At 45.5% G+C, this 21,137-nt stretch overlaps 1 protein-coding gene across 1 annotated transcript in view; it reads left to right on the top strand.

The window, feature by feature from the left end:
* Positions 1 to 21,137, top strand: part of LOC144698069 (uncharacterized) — a 207,830-nt gene that overhangs the window by 76,369 nt on the left and 110,324 nt on the right. The window contains 3 exon segments of the mRNA XM_078569995.1: positions 1,385 to 1,394; positions 5,485 to 5,895; positions 11,517 to 11,623. Of these exon segments, the coding sequence (XP_078426121.1) occupies positions 1,385 to 1,394; positions 5,485 to 5,895; positions 11,517 to 11,623 (528 nt within the window).

Below are 21,137 nucleotides of genomic sequence, written 5' to 3' on the forward strand. Positions count from 1 at the left end.
TGGAGCATGATAGCTCTTTGGTGCATTCTCCGTGGCAATGCTTTGACCAATCAGAGCTGACTGGCCAAACAGTCAACACCCTTTCCTCGTGCAGCATAAATTGTTGTCCGCTGAGAAATTTGTTTTTTTTGCATCTGTCCGGATGAGTGCAACATGAAATATCAGCAATATGTCTCCCTTTTTCAGCAATACTTAAATTCTGTACTGCTGAGTGACTGTGGGTTTATAATTCTATTGTTGCTGATCTAAAACTCCTGGTGAACACACATTTTATGAACGTCTCCCTCGGGCTGTTGCTCATTGTCGCCGTGAGGATCGCGGCCGCGCATGCGCCCTGTAGCACATTGACCCATCAAGATGGCCGCGCATGCGCCCATCCTCACATTGTCCCTATAAAGATGGCGGCCGTTAACTCGGGCCTTTCTACCGTAGCGCCGAGCAAACCCGGGACCGGCGGCTCCTTATTGAGGGTTTGGGGCCGACACCGTGAGTTTATGAAGCTTCCAAATTCACCCGTCAGCCCTATCTCCGTTCACGGGTTTATTTTCGGTTCTGCATCCGCACTCGGTCTTTGTTATACCCGCATTTTAAATCCGCTCACTCGAGTTCACTTACCGTCTGTCTCCACGGACTGCGCATGTTCCGACTCCAAATGACTGGCGGCAGCTCCGGACCAATAGGAAGAAGGGGCGGGGTTGGATGACCGAACGGGAGCAGCAGGTCCTCCAGCCAATCGGAGTGAGAGGGGCGGAGCCTGCTGGGAGCAGAGCATGCGCAGTGTGGGCGGGGGACCGGGACGAAGGCTGTGGAATTTTTTTCCCAATAATTGATATAGATTTTTCTTTTCCCACCTATTTCCATTATTTTTAAATGTATTTCCATCCATTGTTTTATCTCTACCTTTTAGCCTTTTTCAATTCCTTCCCTCCACCCCACCCCCACTAGGTCTATCTGTACCTTGCTCGTCCGGCTTTCTACCCTTAATTAGCACATTCCTTAGATAATATCACCACCTTCAACACCTCTTTTCCTTCTGTCTGTGACATCTTTTGGTTATCTCCACCTATCACTGGCCCTATATCCAGCTCTACTTGTCCCCGCCCCCCGCCCCGGAAACTAGCTTATATTTCACTTTTCCTATTTTTACTTAGTTCTGTTGAAGAGTCATATGGACTCGAAACGTTAACTGTTTCCTCTCAGCAGATGCTGTCAGACCTGCTGAGTTTTTCCAGGTATTTTTGTTTTTGTTGTGGTGGAATTTAAAGTCCAGCGGGTGAGAAAGGGCCGAGTGCAGGAGAGGAATGGAGCCGGAGGGTGGACTGGGAGGGTTCACAAACACCCGGTGTAGGACTCCAAACCCGGATTTGAAACTCCCGGAGCCCAGTTTACACCGAGTGTTTGGAAACTCCTTTTACAGGGGGTTAGAAGGGGAGGATTTACACACAGCAAACTCAAACCAAGAGAAATATTTGTCTCTTTGTACTGACCTGCTGAAACACATTGAATTCACACTGGCGAGAGGCTGTTCAGTTGCTCACAGTGTGGTAAGAGGTTCAGGACATCATCCCACCTGCTGAGAGACTAGCGCATTCACACTGACAAGAGACCTTTTAAATCACCAGAGTGTGAGAAGTGCTTTAAAAGGTGTGGGGAATCTTGCGGTATCTTAGAATTTATTTTTGCTTAAATCTATGCGAACGGAATTGTATACCCCGGCATGGCACTGGAATACGGTAAAAGGGAAAGACAGTATTTTACCTTGAACATCTTCAGTGTAAGTGTGAGCTGCTGTTAAATCAGGCTACATAGGTAGAACTTAAAAATGAAAAGTGGGCAATCACATTGTTGGGAGTGTACTATAGACCCCCAAACAGTCAGGGAGATAGAAGGGCAGATATGTAGGCAAATCTCAGAAGTGTCAAAATAATAGGGTAATAATAGTCGGGGATTTCAACTTCCCCAATATTAACTGGGATAGACAAAGTGTGAAAGACTTTGAGGTGGCAGAATTCTTCAAATGTATCCAGGAGAGATTTTTAAGCCAGCACATAGAAAATCCTACAAGAGAGGTGCTGGACCTTTTAGAGAACAAAGGTGGGCAAGTTGTAGAAGTGTCAGTGGGGGAGCAGTTCAGTGATAATGACCATAACTCAGTAAGATTTAAGTAGTTATGGAAAAGAACGAAGATGGATGGAAAATAAGGGTTTTGAATTAGGGGAAGGCCAATTTCAATACGATAAGCCAGGACCTGGCCAAAGTGGACTGGGAGCAGCTACTTGTAGGAAAATCAACATCAGAGCAACGGGAGTCACTCAAAAAGGAAATAGTGTGCAGGGCCAACATTTTCCCACAAAGGACCAACAAGTCCAGAGGAACCGGGATGTTGAGGAATTGACAGGATTAGATAAGGGGGGGAAAAGGGGAAGCTTATGGTACATACCGAGGGCTCAAAACAGCAGGAGCCCTTGATGAGTAGAGAAAGTGCAGGGGGTTACTTAAAAAAGAAATTAGGAAGGCGAAGAGGGGGCATGAAAATCACAGCTGGGTGAAATAAGTTAAAATCCAAAGGCATTTTATAAGTATATTCAGGGCAAGAGGATAACCAGGGAAAGATTAGGGCCCATCAGGGACCAAAATGGCAATCTGTGTGAGGAGCTGGAAGATGTAGATGAGGTTTTAAATGAGTACTTTGCATTTGTATTAACTATACAGAAGGACGATGTAGGTATAGAAATCAGGGAGAGGGACTGTAATATACTTGAACAAATGAGTATTGAGAGGGAGGAGGTATTAGCGGTTTTATTGGGCCTTAAAAGTGTATTTATCCCCAGGCCCAGATGAGATGTATCCCAGGTGTTGTGGGAGGCAAGGGAGGAGATTGCAGGGGCCCTGACATTAATTTTCAAATCCTGTCTGGCCACAGGAGGGGTGCCAGAGGACTGGAGGACAGCTAATGTGGTACCGTTATTAAAGAAGAATGTTAGGGATAAACCAGGGAGCAAACAGGCCAGTGAGTCCAACATCAGTGGTAGGGAAACTTTTGGAAACATTCTGAGGGACAGAATTAATCCCCACGTTGAGAAGCAAGAATTAATCAAGGATATTCAGCATGGCTTTCAGTGAGAGATCATGTCTAACAAATTTGATTGAATTTTTCGAGGAGGTGACGAGGTGTGTAGATGAGGGTAGTTCAATTGATGTAGTCCACATGGAATTCTCTAAGGCTTTTGACAAGGTCTGACATGGGGGACAGGTCCAGAAGGTAAGAGCCCATGTGATCCAGGACAATTTGGCAAATTGGATCCAGAATTAGCTCAGTGTCAGGAGGCAGAGGGTGATGGCCAAAGGTTGTTTTTGTGACTGGAAGCCTGTGTCCAGTGGCGTACTGCAGGGTTTGGTGCTGGGTCCCTTGTTGTTTTTAGTGGACATTAATGATGTAGACATGAATGTAGGCGGTATGATCAGTAAGTTCACAGGTAACACAAAAAAATCACTATTGTGGTAACTAGCGAGGAGGAAACCCTTAGACAACAGGACAATATAGACGGGCTGGTCAGATGGGCAGAACACTGGAAAATGGAATTTAATCCCAAAAAAGTGTGAGGTGATGCATTTTGGGAGGACTAACTAGGCAAGGGAGTGCACGATGAATGGTAGGACCCGGGAAGTACAAACCCTTGGTGTGCATGTCCATAGATCCTTGAACATAAGAACTAGGAGCAGGAGTGGGCAATTCAGCCCCTCAAGCCTGCCCCGCCATTCATTACAATCATGGCTGATCTCATTTTGGCCTCAACTCCAATTTCCCTCCCTCTCCAAATAACCTTTCAACCCATTACTAATTAAGTCAATGCTCGCACAATGCTGGTAGGTAAGGAGTTACAGGTTATTCACCCAGCGATGAGGAAGGGACATTGATATATCTCCAAATCAACAACAACAATTTGTGTTTATATCACACATTTATTGTTATATAGTTTACCAAGACATTTCACAGAAATGTTAGAAACCATGGAGATACTCGGGCAGGTGGCCAATAATTTGGTCAAAGAGGTCTGTCTGAAGGAATATCTTAAAGGATGCAAATGAGGTAGAGAGGCGGAGAGGTTTAGGGAGGCAATTCTAGAGTCTTGGAAACTGAAAGAATGGCAACCAGTGATGGAATTATTAAAATCAGTAATTCTCGAATTCGAGAAGAGCAGATATCTCGGGGGGATTGTGAGGCTGGAGGAGGTTACAGAGATAGGAATGATCACAACCATGGAGGAAAACAAGGATGAGAATGTGAAAATTTAGGTGCTGCTTAAATGAGTGCCTTCAAATCATTTGTATAGTTTGTGAATGGCTGTGGGCCAAGCACCGATCCTTGCAGTATCCCACAAATAACAGCCTGTCATCCTGAGAATGAGACATTTATTCCGACTCTCTGTTTTCTGTCAGTTCACCAATTCTCAATCTATAACAGGATATTACCCCAATCCCATGCACTTGAATTCTGTTTATTGACATCCTGTGCTTTGTTTAGTAACCTTCTCTCTCTGTCTCTCCCACTCCTCTCTCTCTTACTCTCTCTGTCACATTGAATTCTCCAGCCCAGTGAGTTGTGGATGCTCCATCATTGAATATATTTCCGGCTGATGTGGAGAGATTTTTGGTCTCTCAGGGAGTTGAGGGATATGGGGAGTGGGCGGGAAAGTGGAGTTGAAGCCCAAGATCAGCCACGATCGTATTGGATGGTGGAGCAGGCTCGACAGGATGTTAGGACTTCTCTTGTTCCTATTTCGTATGTTCTTATGGAGGGCAGAGTCTTGTGTTGGCCCAGACCGGGTGGCAGGTTCCCTTCCCTGATGGACATTAGTGAACCAGTTAGGTTTTTATCACGATCCAGCAGTTTTCATGGTCACTTTTTCCCAGTGCCGGCCCCATAAATTCCCAGATTCATTCAGCTCAATTTCACAACCTGCCTTCGTGTTTTTGTGGGTTCTCTCTAACTCCCTTTTTTCTGTTTTAAATCAATTTCACAGGGTATTAGAAGGGGAGGATTTGCAGTCGGGAAACTGAAACCAAACATCACATCAGGATCTGACGGAGTCGCCCAATTTATCTTAAACTGAGTAACTTCAGATTTTGAACATGGAAGGAAAAAGCACCTCTCACAGTGGGGAGACACCGTACACGTGTTCTGTGTGTGGACGAGGCTTCAGCCGATCATCTGACCTGACGGAGCATAAATGCAGTCACAATGGAGAGAAACCGTGGAAATGTGGGGACTGTGGGAAGAGATTCAAATCCCCATTGGAACTGGGAACTCATTGGTGCACTCACACTGGGGAGAGACCATTCACTTGCTCTGAGCGTGGGAAGGGATTCACTCAATTAGCCAACCTCATGGGACATCAACGTGTTCACACTGATGAGAGACCGTTCAGGTGCTCTCACAGTGGGACTGAGTTCAGACAATCATCTGAACTCATTGCACACCAGCGAGTTCACACTGGAGAGAGGCCATTTACCTGCTCCGAATGTGGGAAGGGATTCAGTCAGTCATCCGGCCTGCTGAGACACCAGAGAGTTCACACTGGAGAGAGGCCATTTACCTGCTCTGAATGTGGGAAGGGATTCACTCAGTCATCCAACCTGCTGCTGCACCAGAGAGTTCACACTGGAGAGAGGCCATTTACCTGCTCCGAGTGTGGGAAGGGATTCAGTCAGTCATCCAACCTGCTGCTGCACCAGAGAGTTCACACTGGAGAGAGGCCATTTACCTGCTCCGAATGTGGGAAGGGATTCATTCAGTCATCCAGCCTGCTGCTGCACCAGAGAGTTCACACTGGAGAGAGGCCATTTACCTGCTCTGAATGTGGGAAGGGATTCAGTCAGTCATCCAGCCTGCTGAGACACCAGCAAGTTCACAAGTAACTGTCGTGATGGGATTTTGCTCCTAATAAAATTCAGGACTGAAGTATGTTCATTATAGTGTGTTTCTGTAGACACTAATAAACTCCAGCCCACTTAGATAAAAGTCAAATAAATCACCATTGTGTTAAACACAATGTGTTGAACATTTTTACTATTTTTAACACGTTCGTTCCTTTTTGATGTTAATAAACTCCAGCCCAGTTACAGATTCTGTATAAAATTGGAATAAATCAGCTTTGCGATGAACAATTGAGTCGTTTTGATATTTCTAGCACCAGTTAGTTCCTTTTGAAGGGCTCTCCCTCTCCCCTGTCTCCTCCATCCTCACCTCTAGCAACAAGTGTGAGGAGCTCACGGAGCTTCTTTGTCACTAAGATTGACACAATCTGATCAGCTGCCTCTGCTGCTTCCCTCCCACTAGCCCACCGGAACAAACTATCTCTAAAGATCCCCCTTGTCCGAGCCTGAACTCGTGATTAAATGACAAAGGGGATGATGGTGCAAGGCAGCATTGGGTGATAATGAGACAAGGAAATAAACTAATGGGACAACTGGAGAAACAACACAGGCCCAGAGGAGGGATAAATGGTAAAAGAAGAACCATTACCAGCACCTACTGTCAGAAAAAATGGGAGCAGTGGTTATGATCTGAAATTGTCAAAATGAATGTTGAGCTCAGAAGGATGTAAAGTGTCCAATGAAAGATGGGCTGCTGTTCCTCGAGCTTCCATTGAGCTTCATTGGAACATTGCAGGAGGCCGAGGTCAAAGTGGGAGTGGGTGGAGAATAAACTGATAAATGACCAGAACCTCAGGGTCACACTTGGAGACTGAAAGGCGATGGTTCCACACAGCAGTTACCCAATTGGGATTTAATCTCCTCAATGTAGAGAAAACCGCACTGTGGTCAGTGAATAGACAATACTGAATAGCAAGAAGTACCAGTAAATCACTGTGCCGCTTGGAAAGTGTATTGGGGCCCTGGAATGTGGGAAGGGAGGAGGTGGGCGGGTGCTGCTGCATCTGCTCTGCTTCAATGGAAATAATTCACAGTGATGTTCATAAGAACACAAGAAATAGCAGCAGGGTTGGACCAAAAGGCCCCTTGAGCCTGCTCCACCATTAAATGTTCTTCCAGCTCAACTCCACTTTCCCATCCTATCACCATATCCCTTAGTGCCCAAATATTTATGGATTTCCATTTTGAATATATCAAGATGGAGAACAACAGACTCAGTGCAACTATTAATCTGGGAAATGCACAAACAAAATGCATGTGAATTACAAATTCACCTCTTCACTGCTTGGTAATCATGTTAAATGAGCTTTACACTTGCCCCATGCTGAAATCTAGTCATTCTCTGACAGGTATTCTTAATGGTATAATTAGCAAATTTAGAATGAAAAATACCCTCTGCCTCACTGTAAGGCTGAGAGACAACTTTGTAATTGATTCATTATGTCACAGACTGGCTCATTAGATCTGCTCATTTCATCTAATCTTATTTTCAGCTAATGGGAGAATGGCTGAAACAGGGGATGGTGAATAACAGCTCGAAACCACAGTCCCCTCTCCCACTGCCATAATGATCCTTACAACATACAGGAATTTGGGACGATGTGACTTAGATGCTCAGATTAGCTCTGCCTCCATATTATAGGAAGGAGCGAAGCACTGGGGATGGTGCAAAAAAGATTTACTGGAATGATGCCAGAATTGGAAAATATGTGAAATTCACAAAGATTTAACAGATTGAAAAGTTTTTCTCTGGAAAAGAAAGTGAGGGATGACTTGACTAAGACCTTTAAGATAATGAAAGGGGTTGACAGGGTAAACAAGTGGAAGAGTTTTCCACTTGTAGATGGTTGAGAATAAATATACGTTAGTCTTCAATAAATCTAATGCACAATTCATATGCAACTTCTTCAATCAGAAATAAAAGCAGAAAATCATGGCAATACTCAGCACATCCAGGAGAATCTGTGAATTGAGAAATAGAGTTAAGTTTTCAAGTCTGATCACTGATGCAGTGCAGTTCTGATGGAAAGTCTCAGCCCTGAAATTTAAATACATCTTTCACTCTCCACAGATCTGCTGAAAATTCCAATATTTTGTTTTTTTATTTCAGATTTACAGCACCACCTTTCTCTAACTGTGGTTGAGAATGTAGAGCACATTCTTAGAAGGGTTTGAGATCCCAGTGTGAGCTGAAACTCATGTTGCAAAATCACACCATGTAATCACACCAGCTGAATGTGGAAATGGATTCACCTCGTTATTCCATTTTCTGACACAGCAGCACAGTCACACCTGTGGGACACCATTCAGATACTTCATGTGTGCAACCCTTTGCTCACTGCCCACCTGCTAACACTCCAGTTTTAGAAGGTCAAAGGATTAGATCCACAATTGCTACATTCTAACTGACAAGACAGAGTTTCAGTCGTCAGAATATGAGGAGAAAAATCACTTGTCTGCGGCGCTGCTGAGACTCCAGTGAGTTCAGATCTAACTGTCAGGGTTTGTTCTGTTGTTAATTACACCCAGGACAGAACTATGGTGGAGGGGCCGTGCACTATGGTTGCCATATCAATATTCATAATTTTATATATTGTCCCTATGGCGCCAATCATCATCGGATAATAAAACATAATTATCTTATCAGAAAAGGCCATTCAGTGGCGGTAGGTTTACCCAGGATTCAGTGGGGGGCAGAATGTGCTCTATCCTTACGACACGCGGTCCTCGCGCACGCGCAGTAGCTGGCAGTGACTGATACATGCGCATTGCGATCTCTGACTGGAGCATGCGCAGTACCATCTGTACCTGGAGCTGGTGGAAGACGCTGAGAAATGGCGAACGCAGGCGAGTAAAAGGAGCCAGGCCCGGGGTAACGGCCGCCATCATAATAGGGGGCAATGTGCAGCAAGGCGCATGCGCGGCCATCCTTGTCCAGATAGCAGGAGGAGAGAATGTTGTGCATTTCTATCCTGGACTGACAGGGATGGATTTTAGAAACTCCTTTTACAGGGGGTAAAGAAGGGGAGGATTTACAGATAACAAACTCAAACCAAGAGAAATGTTTGTCTCTTCTCAATTCCTATCTTGGACTGACTGTTAGTGTTTTTGTAAATTTCTGATACTGGATCTTAGAAGTGGAGGGTTGACAGACGGGAAACTCAAATCAAACATCAATTCAGATCTGGCAGAGTCACTCGATTCGTGAGGACCTGAATATCATCGGCCCTTTAAATCTGGAAGGTAAACAGTTGACCTGTCTGTCTGTGGGCAAAGGTTAATTGTAGAAGAAAGAATAATTAACTGGGGAAAGCCAACTTCAATAGGGTGGGAATGGATCTGACCCAGTAAAGTGGAATCAAAGGTTGGCAGGACAAACTGTAATTGAGGAATGGGCTGCCTTAAAGAGGAAATAGATCAGACATAGTAATGACATATTCTTACAAATGAGCAAGGTATGGCTAACATATCCACAGCTCACTAAATAAGAGAAGAGATTAAGATGAAGATGAATAAATCTGCTAACAGAGATATCAGCTGGTTAATACAACCGAGAGACAGGATAAAGAAAGAATATTCAGAGAGAAATTGGAAAAAGAAAGTAAGAGAAGCAAAGAGAGAGTATGAGAAGAGACTGGCAGCTAACATGGAAGGAAATCAAAACGCTTTCTCTGGCTGATACCTAGTAACAGGCCGGTAAAAGGAGAAAGGGGCTGATTAGGGATTTAAAAAAAGGTGATTTACCCATTGGGACAGGGAGTATGGATGAGGTATAAATGAATATTTGGCATCTGTCTTTACCAAAGAAGATGATGCTGCACAGGTCATGGTTAAAGAGGAGGTAGTTCAAACACTTGTGATGTTTAATATTGATAAGGAGAAGGTATTATATAAGCTGTCTGATAAAGTTGACAAGGCACCAGGATTGGATGAGTTGTATCCAAGGATACTGAGGGAATTCAGAGTGAAAATTGTGCAGGCACTGACCATATTATTCCAATCTTCTTCAGGCCCATGAGTGGTGACAGAGGACAGGAGAATTGCAAATCATACACCTTTGTTCTAAAAGGGTGTAATGATCAGTCCAGCAACTACCAGACCAGTCAGTTTAACATTGGGGGTGATAATTCTGGACAAAATTAATAGTCAATTAAGCAAATATGGGCTAATTCAGGAAAGCCAGCACAAGTTTGTTAAGGGAAAATAATGTTAAACTAACTTGCTTAAGGTTTTTCAAGAGTTAACAGTGTGGTTGATGAGGGTAATGCTGTTAATGTGGTGTACATGGCCTTCCAAATGGCATTAGGTAAAGTGCCACATAACAGACTTGTGAGCAAAGTTATAGCTCATAGAACAAAATGGGCAGCAGCAACATGGGTACAAAATTGACTGAGTGACAGGAAACAGACAGTAATGATTTTTCAGAATGAAGGAAGGTTGAAAGTGGATTTCCCCAGGAGTCAGTGTTAGGATTCCTGCTCCTATGACCTAGACCTTGGTGTTCAGGCACAATTTTGGAATTTATGGGCACAGACTGTGTAGAAGGTCCTTTCTCTGGTGGACCTTAGTGAACCAGTTGAGTTTTTGTGACAATCCAGCATCTTTCATGGTCACTTTTTCCTATTGCCGGCCCCACAAATTCCCAGATTCATTCAGCTCAGTTTCACAACCTGTTTTAGTGGGTTCTCTCTCATTCCCTCTTTCTGTTTTAAATCAATTCCACAGGATATTAGGAGAGGATTTGCAGTCAGGAAACTGAAACCAAACATCACATCAGGATCTGATGGAGTTGCACAGTTTATCGTAGCCTGAATATCATTGGATTTTGAACATGGAAGGAAAAAGCACCGTTCACAGTGGGGAGAAACCGTACACGTGTTGTGTGTGTGGACGAGGCTTCAGCCAATCATCTAATCTGGCAGGACATAAATGTAGTCCCAACAGGGAGAAACCGTGCAAATGTGGGGACTGTGGGAAGGGATTCAATTACATGGAAAGACATTGGTGCAGTCAAACAGCAGAGAGACCATTCATCTGCTCCGAGTGTGGGAAGGGATTCACTCGTTCATCCTACCTACTGAAACACCAGCGAGTTCACACTGACGAGAGATCTTTTAAATGCCCAGACTGCGGGAAGTGCTACAAAAGTTCCTGGGAACTGATGTCCCATCAACGTGTTCACACTGACGAGAGACTGTTCAGCTGCTCTCACTGTGGGACTGGGTTCAGGCGATCATCTCTTCTGACTGCACCAACGAATTCACACTGGGGAGAAGCCATTTATCTGTTCCAAGTGTGGGAAGGGATTCACTCAGTCATCCAACCTGCTGAGACACCAGCATGGTCACACTGGAGAGAGGCATTTCACCTGTTCAGAATGTGGGAAGGGATTCACTGATTCATCCCATCTGTTGATGCACCAGCGGGTTCACAGTGAGGCGAGACCTTTTCAATGTCCAGACTGTGGGAAGTGCTATAAAAGTTCCGGGGACCTGATGTCCCATCAACGTGTTCACACTGACGAGAGACCGTTCAGGTGCTCTCACTGTGGGACTGGGTTCAGGCAGTCAGCTAATCTTATTTCACACCAGCGAGTTCACACTGGGGAGAGACCTTTCACCTGCTCCGAGTATGGGATGAGATTTACTCAGTCATCCAACCTCCTGAGACACCAGCGAGTTCACGAGTAACTACAGTGATTGAGTTTTGCAACTGAACCATGTTTCACTGGGGTCTGTTTCTGCTGATGTTAGTAAACTCCAGCCCAGTTATAGGTGTTAATGTTCTGGATAAAAATAAAATCATTAAGCTTTTTATTAAATAGGTGATGTTGAATCTTTTTACTATCCCTAAGACATTAGTTCCTTTTGAAGGGCTCTCCCTCTCCCCTGTCTCCTCAATCCTCACCTCCAGCAACAAGTGTGAGGAGCTCATGGAGCTTCTTTGTCACTAAGATTGAGACAATCCGATCAGCTGCCTCTGCTGCTTTCTTCCCTTCCACGAGCCCATTGGGACAAACTTTCTCTAAAGATCCCCCATGTCCGAGCTCTGAACCCACATCTTTCTCCAGTTTCTCTCCCATCTCCCCTTCCTGCCCTCTCAGAGCTCACTTTGCCCATGAGACCCACCTCCTGCTCCATCGACCCTATTCCCGCTAAACTGCTGATCACCCATTTTCCCCATGCTCATTGATATTAATGGTTCTCTCTCTCCTGGTACTGTCCATCTCTCCTTCAAATCTGCCATCATCACCTGTCCTGAATAAAACCAACACTTGACCCCACTATCCGATTAAACTCCCGCTCCAGCTCCAACCTCCTTTCGCTCTCCAAAGTCCTGGTCACCTCCCAAATCTATGTCCACATTTCCCAGAACTCCATGTTTAAATCCCTCCAATAAGATCTCTGTCCCTGTCACGGTATCGAAACAGCTCTTCCCAAAGTCACCAATGACACCCGATGTGAATGTGACAAAGGAAAACTCCCTCATTGTCCTTCTCGGCCTGTCCGCAGCCTCTAACAACATGGACCAAACCGTCCTCCTCCAATGCCTCTGCACTGGTGGCCAGCTGGGTGGGACATGATGAAACAATGTACAAACAATTCAAGGGCTGACTGACTTCAAGAAATAACCGGGCAGACAGGGAATGTCACTGATACAACGAGGAGAGTCCGTAGTTACAGTGAATGAACCGACAGAAGGGTGTTGTGGATTATCTAAGACACTCGGCATGAGTCAGCTGTGTGATGGAAAAGCAACATTAACGACAAATATGGGGATACAGGAGAGCCCCAAAGACATCTCATCGATACAAGTTTCTCCCGTATGTTTGGAGTATTTTGTAGACATTACAGCATTGATCATGATTACAGAATGAACCGTGTGCCCTTGTTTATAATTTCAATCCTGTACGTTCATGCCTATGTAGAAATGGTCTGCACCCATAGCTGGTTCCTCTGTTATTCCCCTCCCACCCCACACCACAAGTGCACTTCCTCTGACCTCCTTGACTTTCTAGCTCCTTCTCACTGTCTCCCTTTCCATCAAAAATCAGCAAATTGTTAAAAAAATGAATGGAAAAATAATGTCTAACCTTGTAATCCCGACATTAGCAAGAAGTCCCCTTATGTCCCCGTTGGACATCTGTTCATTCGACCATACCCTAATCCTTCTGTTAGTCCTAAATTATGTCAGTTAGACTAAGCAGAATTAATAACTTGAAGCATGTATGTGTTAATGACGCATCCCCCCCTTTCAAGGTTTAGGACAGGTTAGGAAGAAGGTTCATATTGTCATCATTCAGAACAACCCAGATTACAAAGGAACAACTGATCTCAAAGACGACCTCTTGTAGTATGTGTGGATGAGGTGTGCTGAATCAGGTTTAAATGAGTTAAATGATATATGTTTTCTATATTAGACAATCACATTAAAATCTGGAACTCAGATGGGGCTATGGATTTGTGTTAGGTGGGAAGATCTGGATCAATGTATTACTCCAGGGAGCCTGAAGATCAGAGGGACAGTATTTCAGAACTGATTCCTGTGATAGCAGCAATCCCATTGCTCTCTGTGAAAAAGACCGATGCAAATATTTAAAGTGGAAACCATTGGCGTGTTGGAGGATGATGTACACAAGGAATTTGTGAATTATCTAAGGATAATGGTGAGAGGAAAGGAATGGATCTGGAAAGCAGCAGACACTTCATGTTGCTCCAGGAGAAGTGGGGCCTGGTTGTGTAGGTGTCAGGTTTTACACAGCACACAGTCAGCCTGTGGTTTCACCCTGGATGAAGGATATCCGAATCATACCATTCACATCACTGGATGGGATTCTCAGGAGCCATGTTGTCTGCTCGGAGAGGAAGGTTTGTGTTATAGCTAATGAGAAGCAGCACAGACAATCACACACAGAGACTCATGCACACATTCTCTGTCTGTCTCTCACACACTCAGACAACCTCTCCACATCCACACACATTTACACACACTTCCACATGCAGGGACACACCCGCACCCATACAAGCAGACACATGAGGACACATCCTGTCCTGTCAGGTGGACAACACGACCAAAGTGACTAATACTGGGGATAAAGTATTGGTGCCTATGAAGAACACTGTTTTTGGCACATTCAAGTCGACATCACCCTCCATATCCTGTGAGCGGTTTTGACCATCCAATCTCACCCCTTTCTCTGAACATTAAATCTACATTGAACAACATCTGGGACAGAGGCTACAACACAATTAGAACAATGAGCTGTCTATTGCCAGCTTTGGTGACAGTGGGAGGTTGTAAAATTTCAGAACAACATCCCTGGATAATTACAGCCTCTAATTTCCTCGTGGAATGACTGAAAATGTCAATTCCTCTCATGTTGATGGTCTGTTTGATGAGAGAATTCTGAGACAGGTCACATGGGGAAAGAATATAATGTTGTTTTGACTCTGTATCCAATATTCCCCTGAGTTTGTTCATTGCTGTCCCAATGTCCTGAGACATGTTCCTATGTTCAAAAGGAACTATTTTGTGTCAGCAATATTAAAAAAGACTCAATACACCATGTGTTTAACACAAACCTGATTGTTATCCAGAATATAAACCCCTATAACTGGGCTGGAGTTTATTAACATCAGCAGAAACAGACCCCAATGAACATGGTTCAGACCTGGATGAGATTCACAGCAAAATCTAATCACTTGTTAATTGTGAACTCGCTGGTGTCTCAGCAGGTTAGTGACTGAGTGAATCCCTTCCCACACTCGGAGCATGTGAACGGCCTCTCTCCAGTGTGAATTCGCTGGTGTACAGTGAGTTGAGATGACCACCTGAACCCAGTCCCACAGTGAGAGCACCTGAACGGTCTCTCGTCAGTGTGAACACGTTGATGGGAGATCAGTTCACTGGAATTTTAAAGCACTTCTCACAGTCTGGGCATTTAAAAGGCCACTCGGCAGTATGAATTTGTTGATGTGTCTGTAGATGGGATGACTTAGTAAATCTCTTGCCACACTCTGAGCAGCTGAACAACTTCTCTCCAGTGTGAACCTGCTGGTGTCTCACCAGGTTGTTTGAATGGGTGAATCTTTTCCCACACTCGGAGCAGCTGAATGGCCTCCCCTCAGTGTGAGTTTGTTCGTGTCTCAGCAGGCTGGATAACTGAATGAATCCCTTTCCACACTCTGTACAGGTGAATTGCCTCTCCCCAGTGTGAGTGTTCTGGTGTATTGTGAGTTCTGATAAATATATGCTTTCTTTACCACCTGATCCACCTGTCCTGCCACCTTCAGGGACCTGTGGACATGGACTCCGAGGTCTCTCACTTTTTCTACCCCTCCCAATATTCTCCTGTTTATTGTGTATTCTCCAGCTTTGTTTGCCCTCCCCAAATGCATTAGCATGAATTTTCTTTCTCTTTTACAGCTGATTTAAAGTTGCAGATTTTGCTCCAAAGGTTAAATTGGGATTGATATTCAAAATTAGCTATTTAACTGCAGGAACAATTTCAGCTGGGAGTCAGTGAATTAAGAGGTAAGATCCCAGACAGCGGTTCTTCAAGGTACACTGCAGGCCCGACAGCTCAATCAGCTCCACTCTCAGCTCAGGAGAGCTCAACAACTCCACATCCTGTCCACAGGGGAGTTCTCCTGGTGCAGTGGGACCAACATTCGTGCTTTAACTTACACCACCAAAAAAACTAGATTAATCAGTTAGTCTGATTGCTGTTTGTGGAATCTTACTGTGCACAAACTGGCTGTCATGAAACAGGAACAACTTGTATAAAACATCCCAAGGTGCTTCAGAGGAGTTTCATAAAGAAAAAACTGACAAGTCACATAGGGAGATATTAGGGTCAATGGACAAAGCCGTGATTGAAGAGGTAAATTTTAACCAACATCTTTAATCAGGAGAGAGAGCTGGAGGGGTGGAGAAGTTGAGGGAGAGAATTTCAAATCTTCACACCTAGGCACGGCCATCAATGGTGGAGTAATTAAAATCAGGGATGCCAAAGAGGCCAGGAGGATGAGTGCTGGAGAATAGACAGATAGAGAGGGATGAGGCCATGGAGGGATTTGAAACAAGTATGCAATTTTAAAATGGAGGCATTGCTTGACCAGGAGCCAATGTGGGTCAATGAGCACAGGGGTGATGGGTGAACGGGATTTGAGGTGAGAACACACAGGCACAGAGTTTTTGATGATCTCATGATTCCGTGTGGGGACAGGGTGAATGTGAGAGCCCGGCCAGGAATGTATTGGAATCATCAAGTCTAAAGGTAACACAAACATTGATGAGGGTTTGAGCAGTAGATGAGCTGGGGTGAGGTGGAGACAGGTGACATTATGGAGATTGAAATATCTGGTGTTAGTGATGGTGTGGATATGTGGTCAGAAACTCATCTTAGAGTCAAATATGACATCAAGACTGTGAACAGCGTGGTTCAGCCTCAGACAGTTCCCAGGGAGAGGGATGGACTCAGTAGTTAGGGAACAGAATTTGTAGTGTTGACCAAAGACAATGGCTTTGGTCTTCCCAATTTTTAATTGGAGGAAACTTCTGCTCAGCCAGTACTGGATGTGGGATAAGCAGTTGGATAATTTAGTAACAGTGGAGGAATGGAGAGGGATGGTGGTGAGGTAGAGCTGGGTGTTGTCAGTGCACATGTGAAAACTAACACGGTGCTTTTGGATGATGTCACCGAGTGGCAGCATGTAGATGGGAAATAGGAGGGGGCAAGGATAGATCCTTGTGGGACACCAAGTACAAGGACTTTGGAGAGGAAAGAGAGGTTGGAGCTGGGGCAGTAGTTTGTGAAGACAATGGGGGATCAGAGATTGTTTTTTTCGGATGGGTGATGATGATGCATTGAAAGGTGAAGAGGGACAGTCCCAGGAGAGAGAGAGAGAACCATTAACAATATCAGCTACATGGAGAAATTAGATAATCAGCAGTTTAGTGGGAATAGGATCGATGGGGCAGGAGGTGGGTCTCATGGACAAGATGAGCGCTGAGAGGGCAGGAGGGGAGATGGGAGAGAAACTAGAGGAAGATGCGAGTTCAGGGTTCAGACAAGGGGGATCTTTACAGACAGTTTGTCCTGGTGGGCTAGTGGAAGGGAGGGAAGCAGCAGATGCAGCTGATCGGATTGTCTCAATCTTAGTGACAAAGAAGCTCCATGAGCTCCTCACACTTGTTGGAGGTTAGGGTGGAGGAGGCAGGGGAGAGGGAGGGTCCTTCAACATGAACTAACTTGTGTTAGAGCCACTAAAAAGATACAACTCACTGCTTTTATACAAAGCTGATTTATTTGACTTTATCATATGATATACTTTTTTAATATTTACACCTGTAACGGGGCTGAAATTTACTAACATCAGCAGAAACAGACCCCAATGTACATGGTTCAGTCCTGGATGTGACTAACAGCAAAATCCAATCAATGTTATGAGTTACTTGTGAACTTGCTGTTGTCTCAGCAGGCTGGATGACCGAGTGAATCCCCTCCCACACTTGGAGCAGGTGAACGGTCTCTCCCCAGTGTGAGTTCACTGGTGTACAGTGAGTTGAGATGATTCCTTGAACCCAGTCCCACAGTGAGAGCACCTGATTGGCCTCTCGTCAGTGTGAACACGTTGATGGGACATCAGGTTCCCAGAACTTTTGTAGCATTTCCCACAGTCTGGACATTTAAAAGGTCTCTTGTCAGTGTGAACTCGCTGGTGTGTCAGCAGACGCGATAGTTGAATGAATCCCTTCCCACACTGTGAGCAGGTGAATGGTCTCTCCCCTGTGTGAAGTTGCTGATGTTGATGCAGCCCTGATGATCAGCTGAACTCCTGCCCACACTCGGAGCAGGTGAACGGTCTCTCCCCAGTGTGAACTCGCTGGTGTCTCAGCAGGTTGGTTGACCGAGTGAATTCCTTCCCAAACTGGGAGCAGTTGAACGGTCTCTCCCCAGTGTGAACTCGCTGGTGTTGTACCAGCCTTGATGATCGCGTAAATCCACACCCACAATCGGGGCAGGCGAACGGCTTCTCCCCAGTGTGAACTCGCTGGTGTCTCAGCAGGCTGGACGATCGAGCGAATCCCTTCCCACATAAGGAGCAGGTGAACGGTCTCTCCCTAGTGTGACTGCGCCGATGAGTTTCCAGCTCAGACGGGAATCTGAATCCCATTCCACAATCCCCACATTTCCACTGTGTCTCCCCACTGTGAACGGTGCTTTGTCCGTCCATGTTCAATAGGGCGACTCCGTCAGATCCTGATGTGATGTTTGGTTTCAGTTTCCTGACTGTACATCCTCCCCCTCTAATCCCCTGTGAAACTGATTTAAAACAGAAAAAAGGGAGTGAGAGAGAACCCACAAAAACACAAAGGCAGGTTGTGAAATTGAGCTGAATGAACCTGGGAATTTGTGGGGCCGGCACGAGGGAAAAGTGACCATGAAAACTGCTGGATTGTCATAAAAACCCAACTGGTTCACTAATGTCCTTCAGGGAAGGGAACCTGCCACCCGGTCTGGACCTACACAAGACTCTGGTCTCTTTAGGAGCATAAGTAGTGATCAAGAGAAGTCCTGACACCCCGTCGAGCCTGCTCCACCATTCAATATGATCGTGGCTGATCTTGGGCTTCAACTGCACTTTCCCGTCCACTCCCCATATCCCTCGACTCCCTGAAAGACCAAAAATCTCCCCATCTCAGCCTGAAATATATTTAATGATGGAGCATCCACAACCTGCTGGGCTGGAGAATTCTATGTGACACAGAGAGAGAGAGAGAGAGAAGGGGAGTGGGAGAGGCAGGGAGAGAAGGGGCGTAGGAGAGACAGAGAGAAGAGGATTAGGAGATGCAGAGAGAGAAGGGGAGTGGGAGAGACAGAGAGAGAAGGGGAGTGGGAGAGGCAGAGAGAGAAGGGGAGTGGGAGAGGCAGAGAGAGAAGGGGAGTGGGAATGTCAGAGAGAGAAGGGGAGTGGGAGAGGCAGGGAGAGAAGGGGTGTGGGAGAGGCAGAGAGACAAGGGGAGTGGGAGAGGCAGAAAGAGAAGGGGAGTGGGAGAGACAGAGAGAGAAGGGGAGTGGGAGAGGCAGAGAGAGAAGGGGAGTGGGAGAGGCAGAGAGAGAAGGGGAGTGGGAGTGTCAGAGAGAGAAGGGGAGTGGGAGAGGCAGAGAGAGAAGGGGAGTGGGAGGGGCAGAGAGAGAAGGGGAGTGGGAGAGATAGGGAGAGAAGGGGAGTGGGAGAGGTAGGGAGAGAAGGGGAGTGGGAGAGGCAGGGAGAGAAGGGGAGTTGGAGAGGTAGGGGATGAGGAGAGGGTTGTTATAGACCTACAAGTAAACCAGAACTTTGACAAAACTTCCCAAACCCTCAACCTCCACCACCTAGAAGGACCAGGGTAACAGGTGTATGTGAACACCATCACCTCCAAGTTCTTCTCCAAGTCACACACCATCCTGGCTTGTGTGACATCCAGTACTGGATGTACAGAAATTTCCTCCATTTAAATATTGAGAAGACTGAAGCCACTGTCTTCAGTCCCCACTACAAACTCCACTCCCTATCCACCGACTCCATCCCTCTCCCTGACAACTGACTGAGACTGAACCAGACTGTTCACAACCATGGTGAAATATTTCACCCCAAGATGAGCTTCCAACCACATATCCACATCATCACCAAGACCGCCTATTTCCACCTCAGTAACATCGCCCGACTCCAGCCTAGTCTCAGCTCATCTGCTGCTGAAACTCTCATCCATTCCTTTGTTACCTCTAGACTTAACTATCCTAACGCACTCCCGGCCGGCCTCCCACATTCAACCTCCCTGTAACCTTGAGGTCATCCAAAACTCTGCTACCCGTGTGCTACTCGCATCAAGTCTTGTTCACCCATCACCCCTGTGCTCACCGACCTACAAAGGCTCCAGGATAAGAAGCAAAATTTTAAATTTCTCATCCGTATTTTCAAATCCCTCCAGCTCTCACCCTCCCTATCTCTGTAATCCAGCCTCACAACCCTCTGAGGTATCTCAGCTCCTCTAATTCCGGCCTCCTGAGAATTCCTGATTTTAATCGCTCCATCATTGGTGACCATTCTTTCATTTGCCTTGGCCACAAGCTCTGGAATTCCCTCCCTAAACTTCTCCACCTCACTTTCTCCCCTTTAAGATGCTCCTTAAAACCGACCCATTTGAGCAAGCTTTTGGTCACCTGCCCTAATATCTCCTTATGTGGCTCAGTGTCAAACCTTGCTTTGCAACATTTCTATGAAATGCCTTGGAATATTGTCTTACATTGAAAGTGCGATATAAATGCAATAATTTGTCATATATCACTGTTCCTTCATCATCGCTGGGTGAATAACCTGAAACTCCTTACCTAACAGCATTGTGGGAGCATCATCACCACATGGACTGCAGCGGTTCAAGAAGGTCAAACATCATCTTCCCCACAGGCAACTGGGGATTGGCAATATTTGCTGGTATCTGTGGAGAGAGAAACAGAGTAAACATTTCAGGCCATGCAGAATGAATTGCAGAGAATAAAAATTATACAGAATTTGATGGTCAATATAAGCTCAGAAGTGGAAGGGAAATGGACTATAGCGCGAGAAAAACAATTCCTGACTGTGAAAGATGGGAATGTAAAGCTGGGAAGCCATCAGCACATGGTCAGGGTTGGGGAGCGATGGAAACTTCATTTAGACACTGTCGGCAGAAGTAACAGTAAAATCCTAAATGGAGCTAAAATACACCCATTATTAGAGACAGAGGAAGTTAGACAATGGCAGAGAGGTGATCAGGGAGGGCAGAGGTAAAACAGAGGAATGGATGAACATGGATTTAGATCCACAGTAAAGAAGTGACACCAGCCCCTGAGGCATGAAACCTCTTACAGATGACAGAGCACAGTACTAAAGGTCTCGACTGTAGATGAATGGTAAAAAACATGCAGCTCTGAAATAAGTTCAGAGTTTGCAATGTTAAACTCTCCTGCTGGATCCTGCAGCTAGAATGATATCAGAAGCACTGGAGTCAGAGAAAAATCTCCCAGTTGAGGAAATACATGGGGAGCAGGGTGATGTCACCGTGTAATTGTCGATGTGTGATGATGTCACAGTGTAATTGTTGATGTGTGATGATGTCACAGACAAACACGGAACATCTGGGTCTGTGCAAACCAGTGATCACCACACATTATG

This window comes from Cetorhinus maximus, chromosome 23 (assembly GCF_964194155.1).
Source record: "Cetorhinus maximus chromosome 23, sCetMax3.hap1.1, whole genome shotgun sequence".
NCBI lineage: Eukaryota > Metazoa > Chordata > Chondrichthyes > Lamniformes > Cetorhinidae > Cetorhinus > Cetorhinus maximus.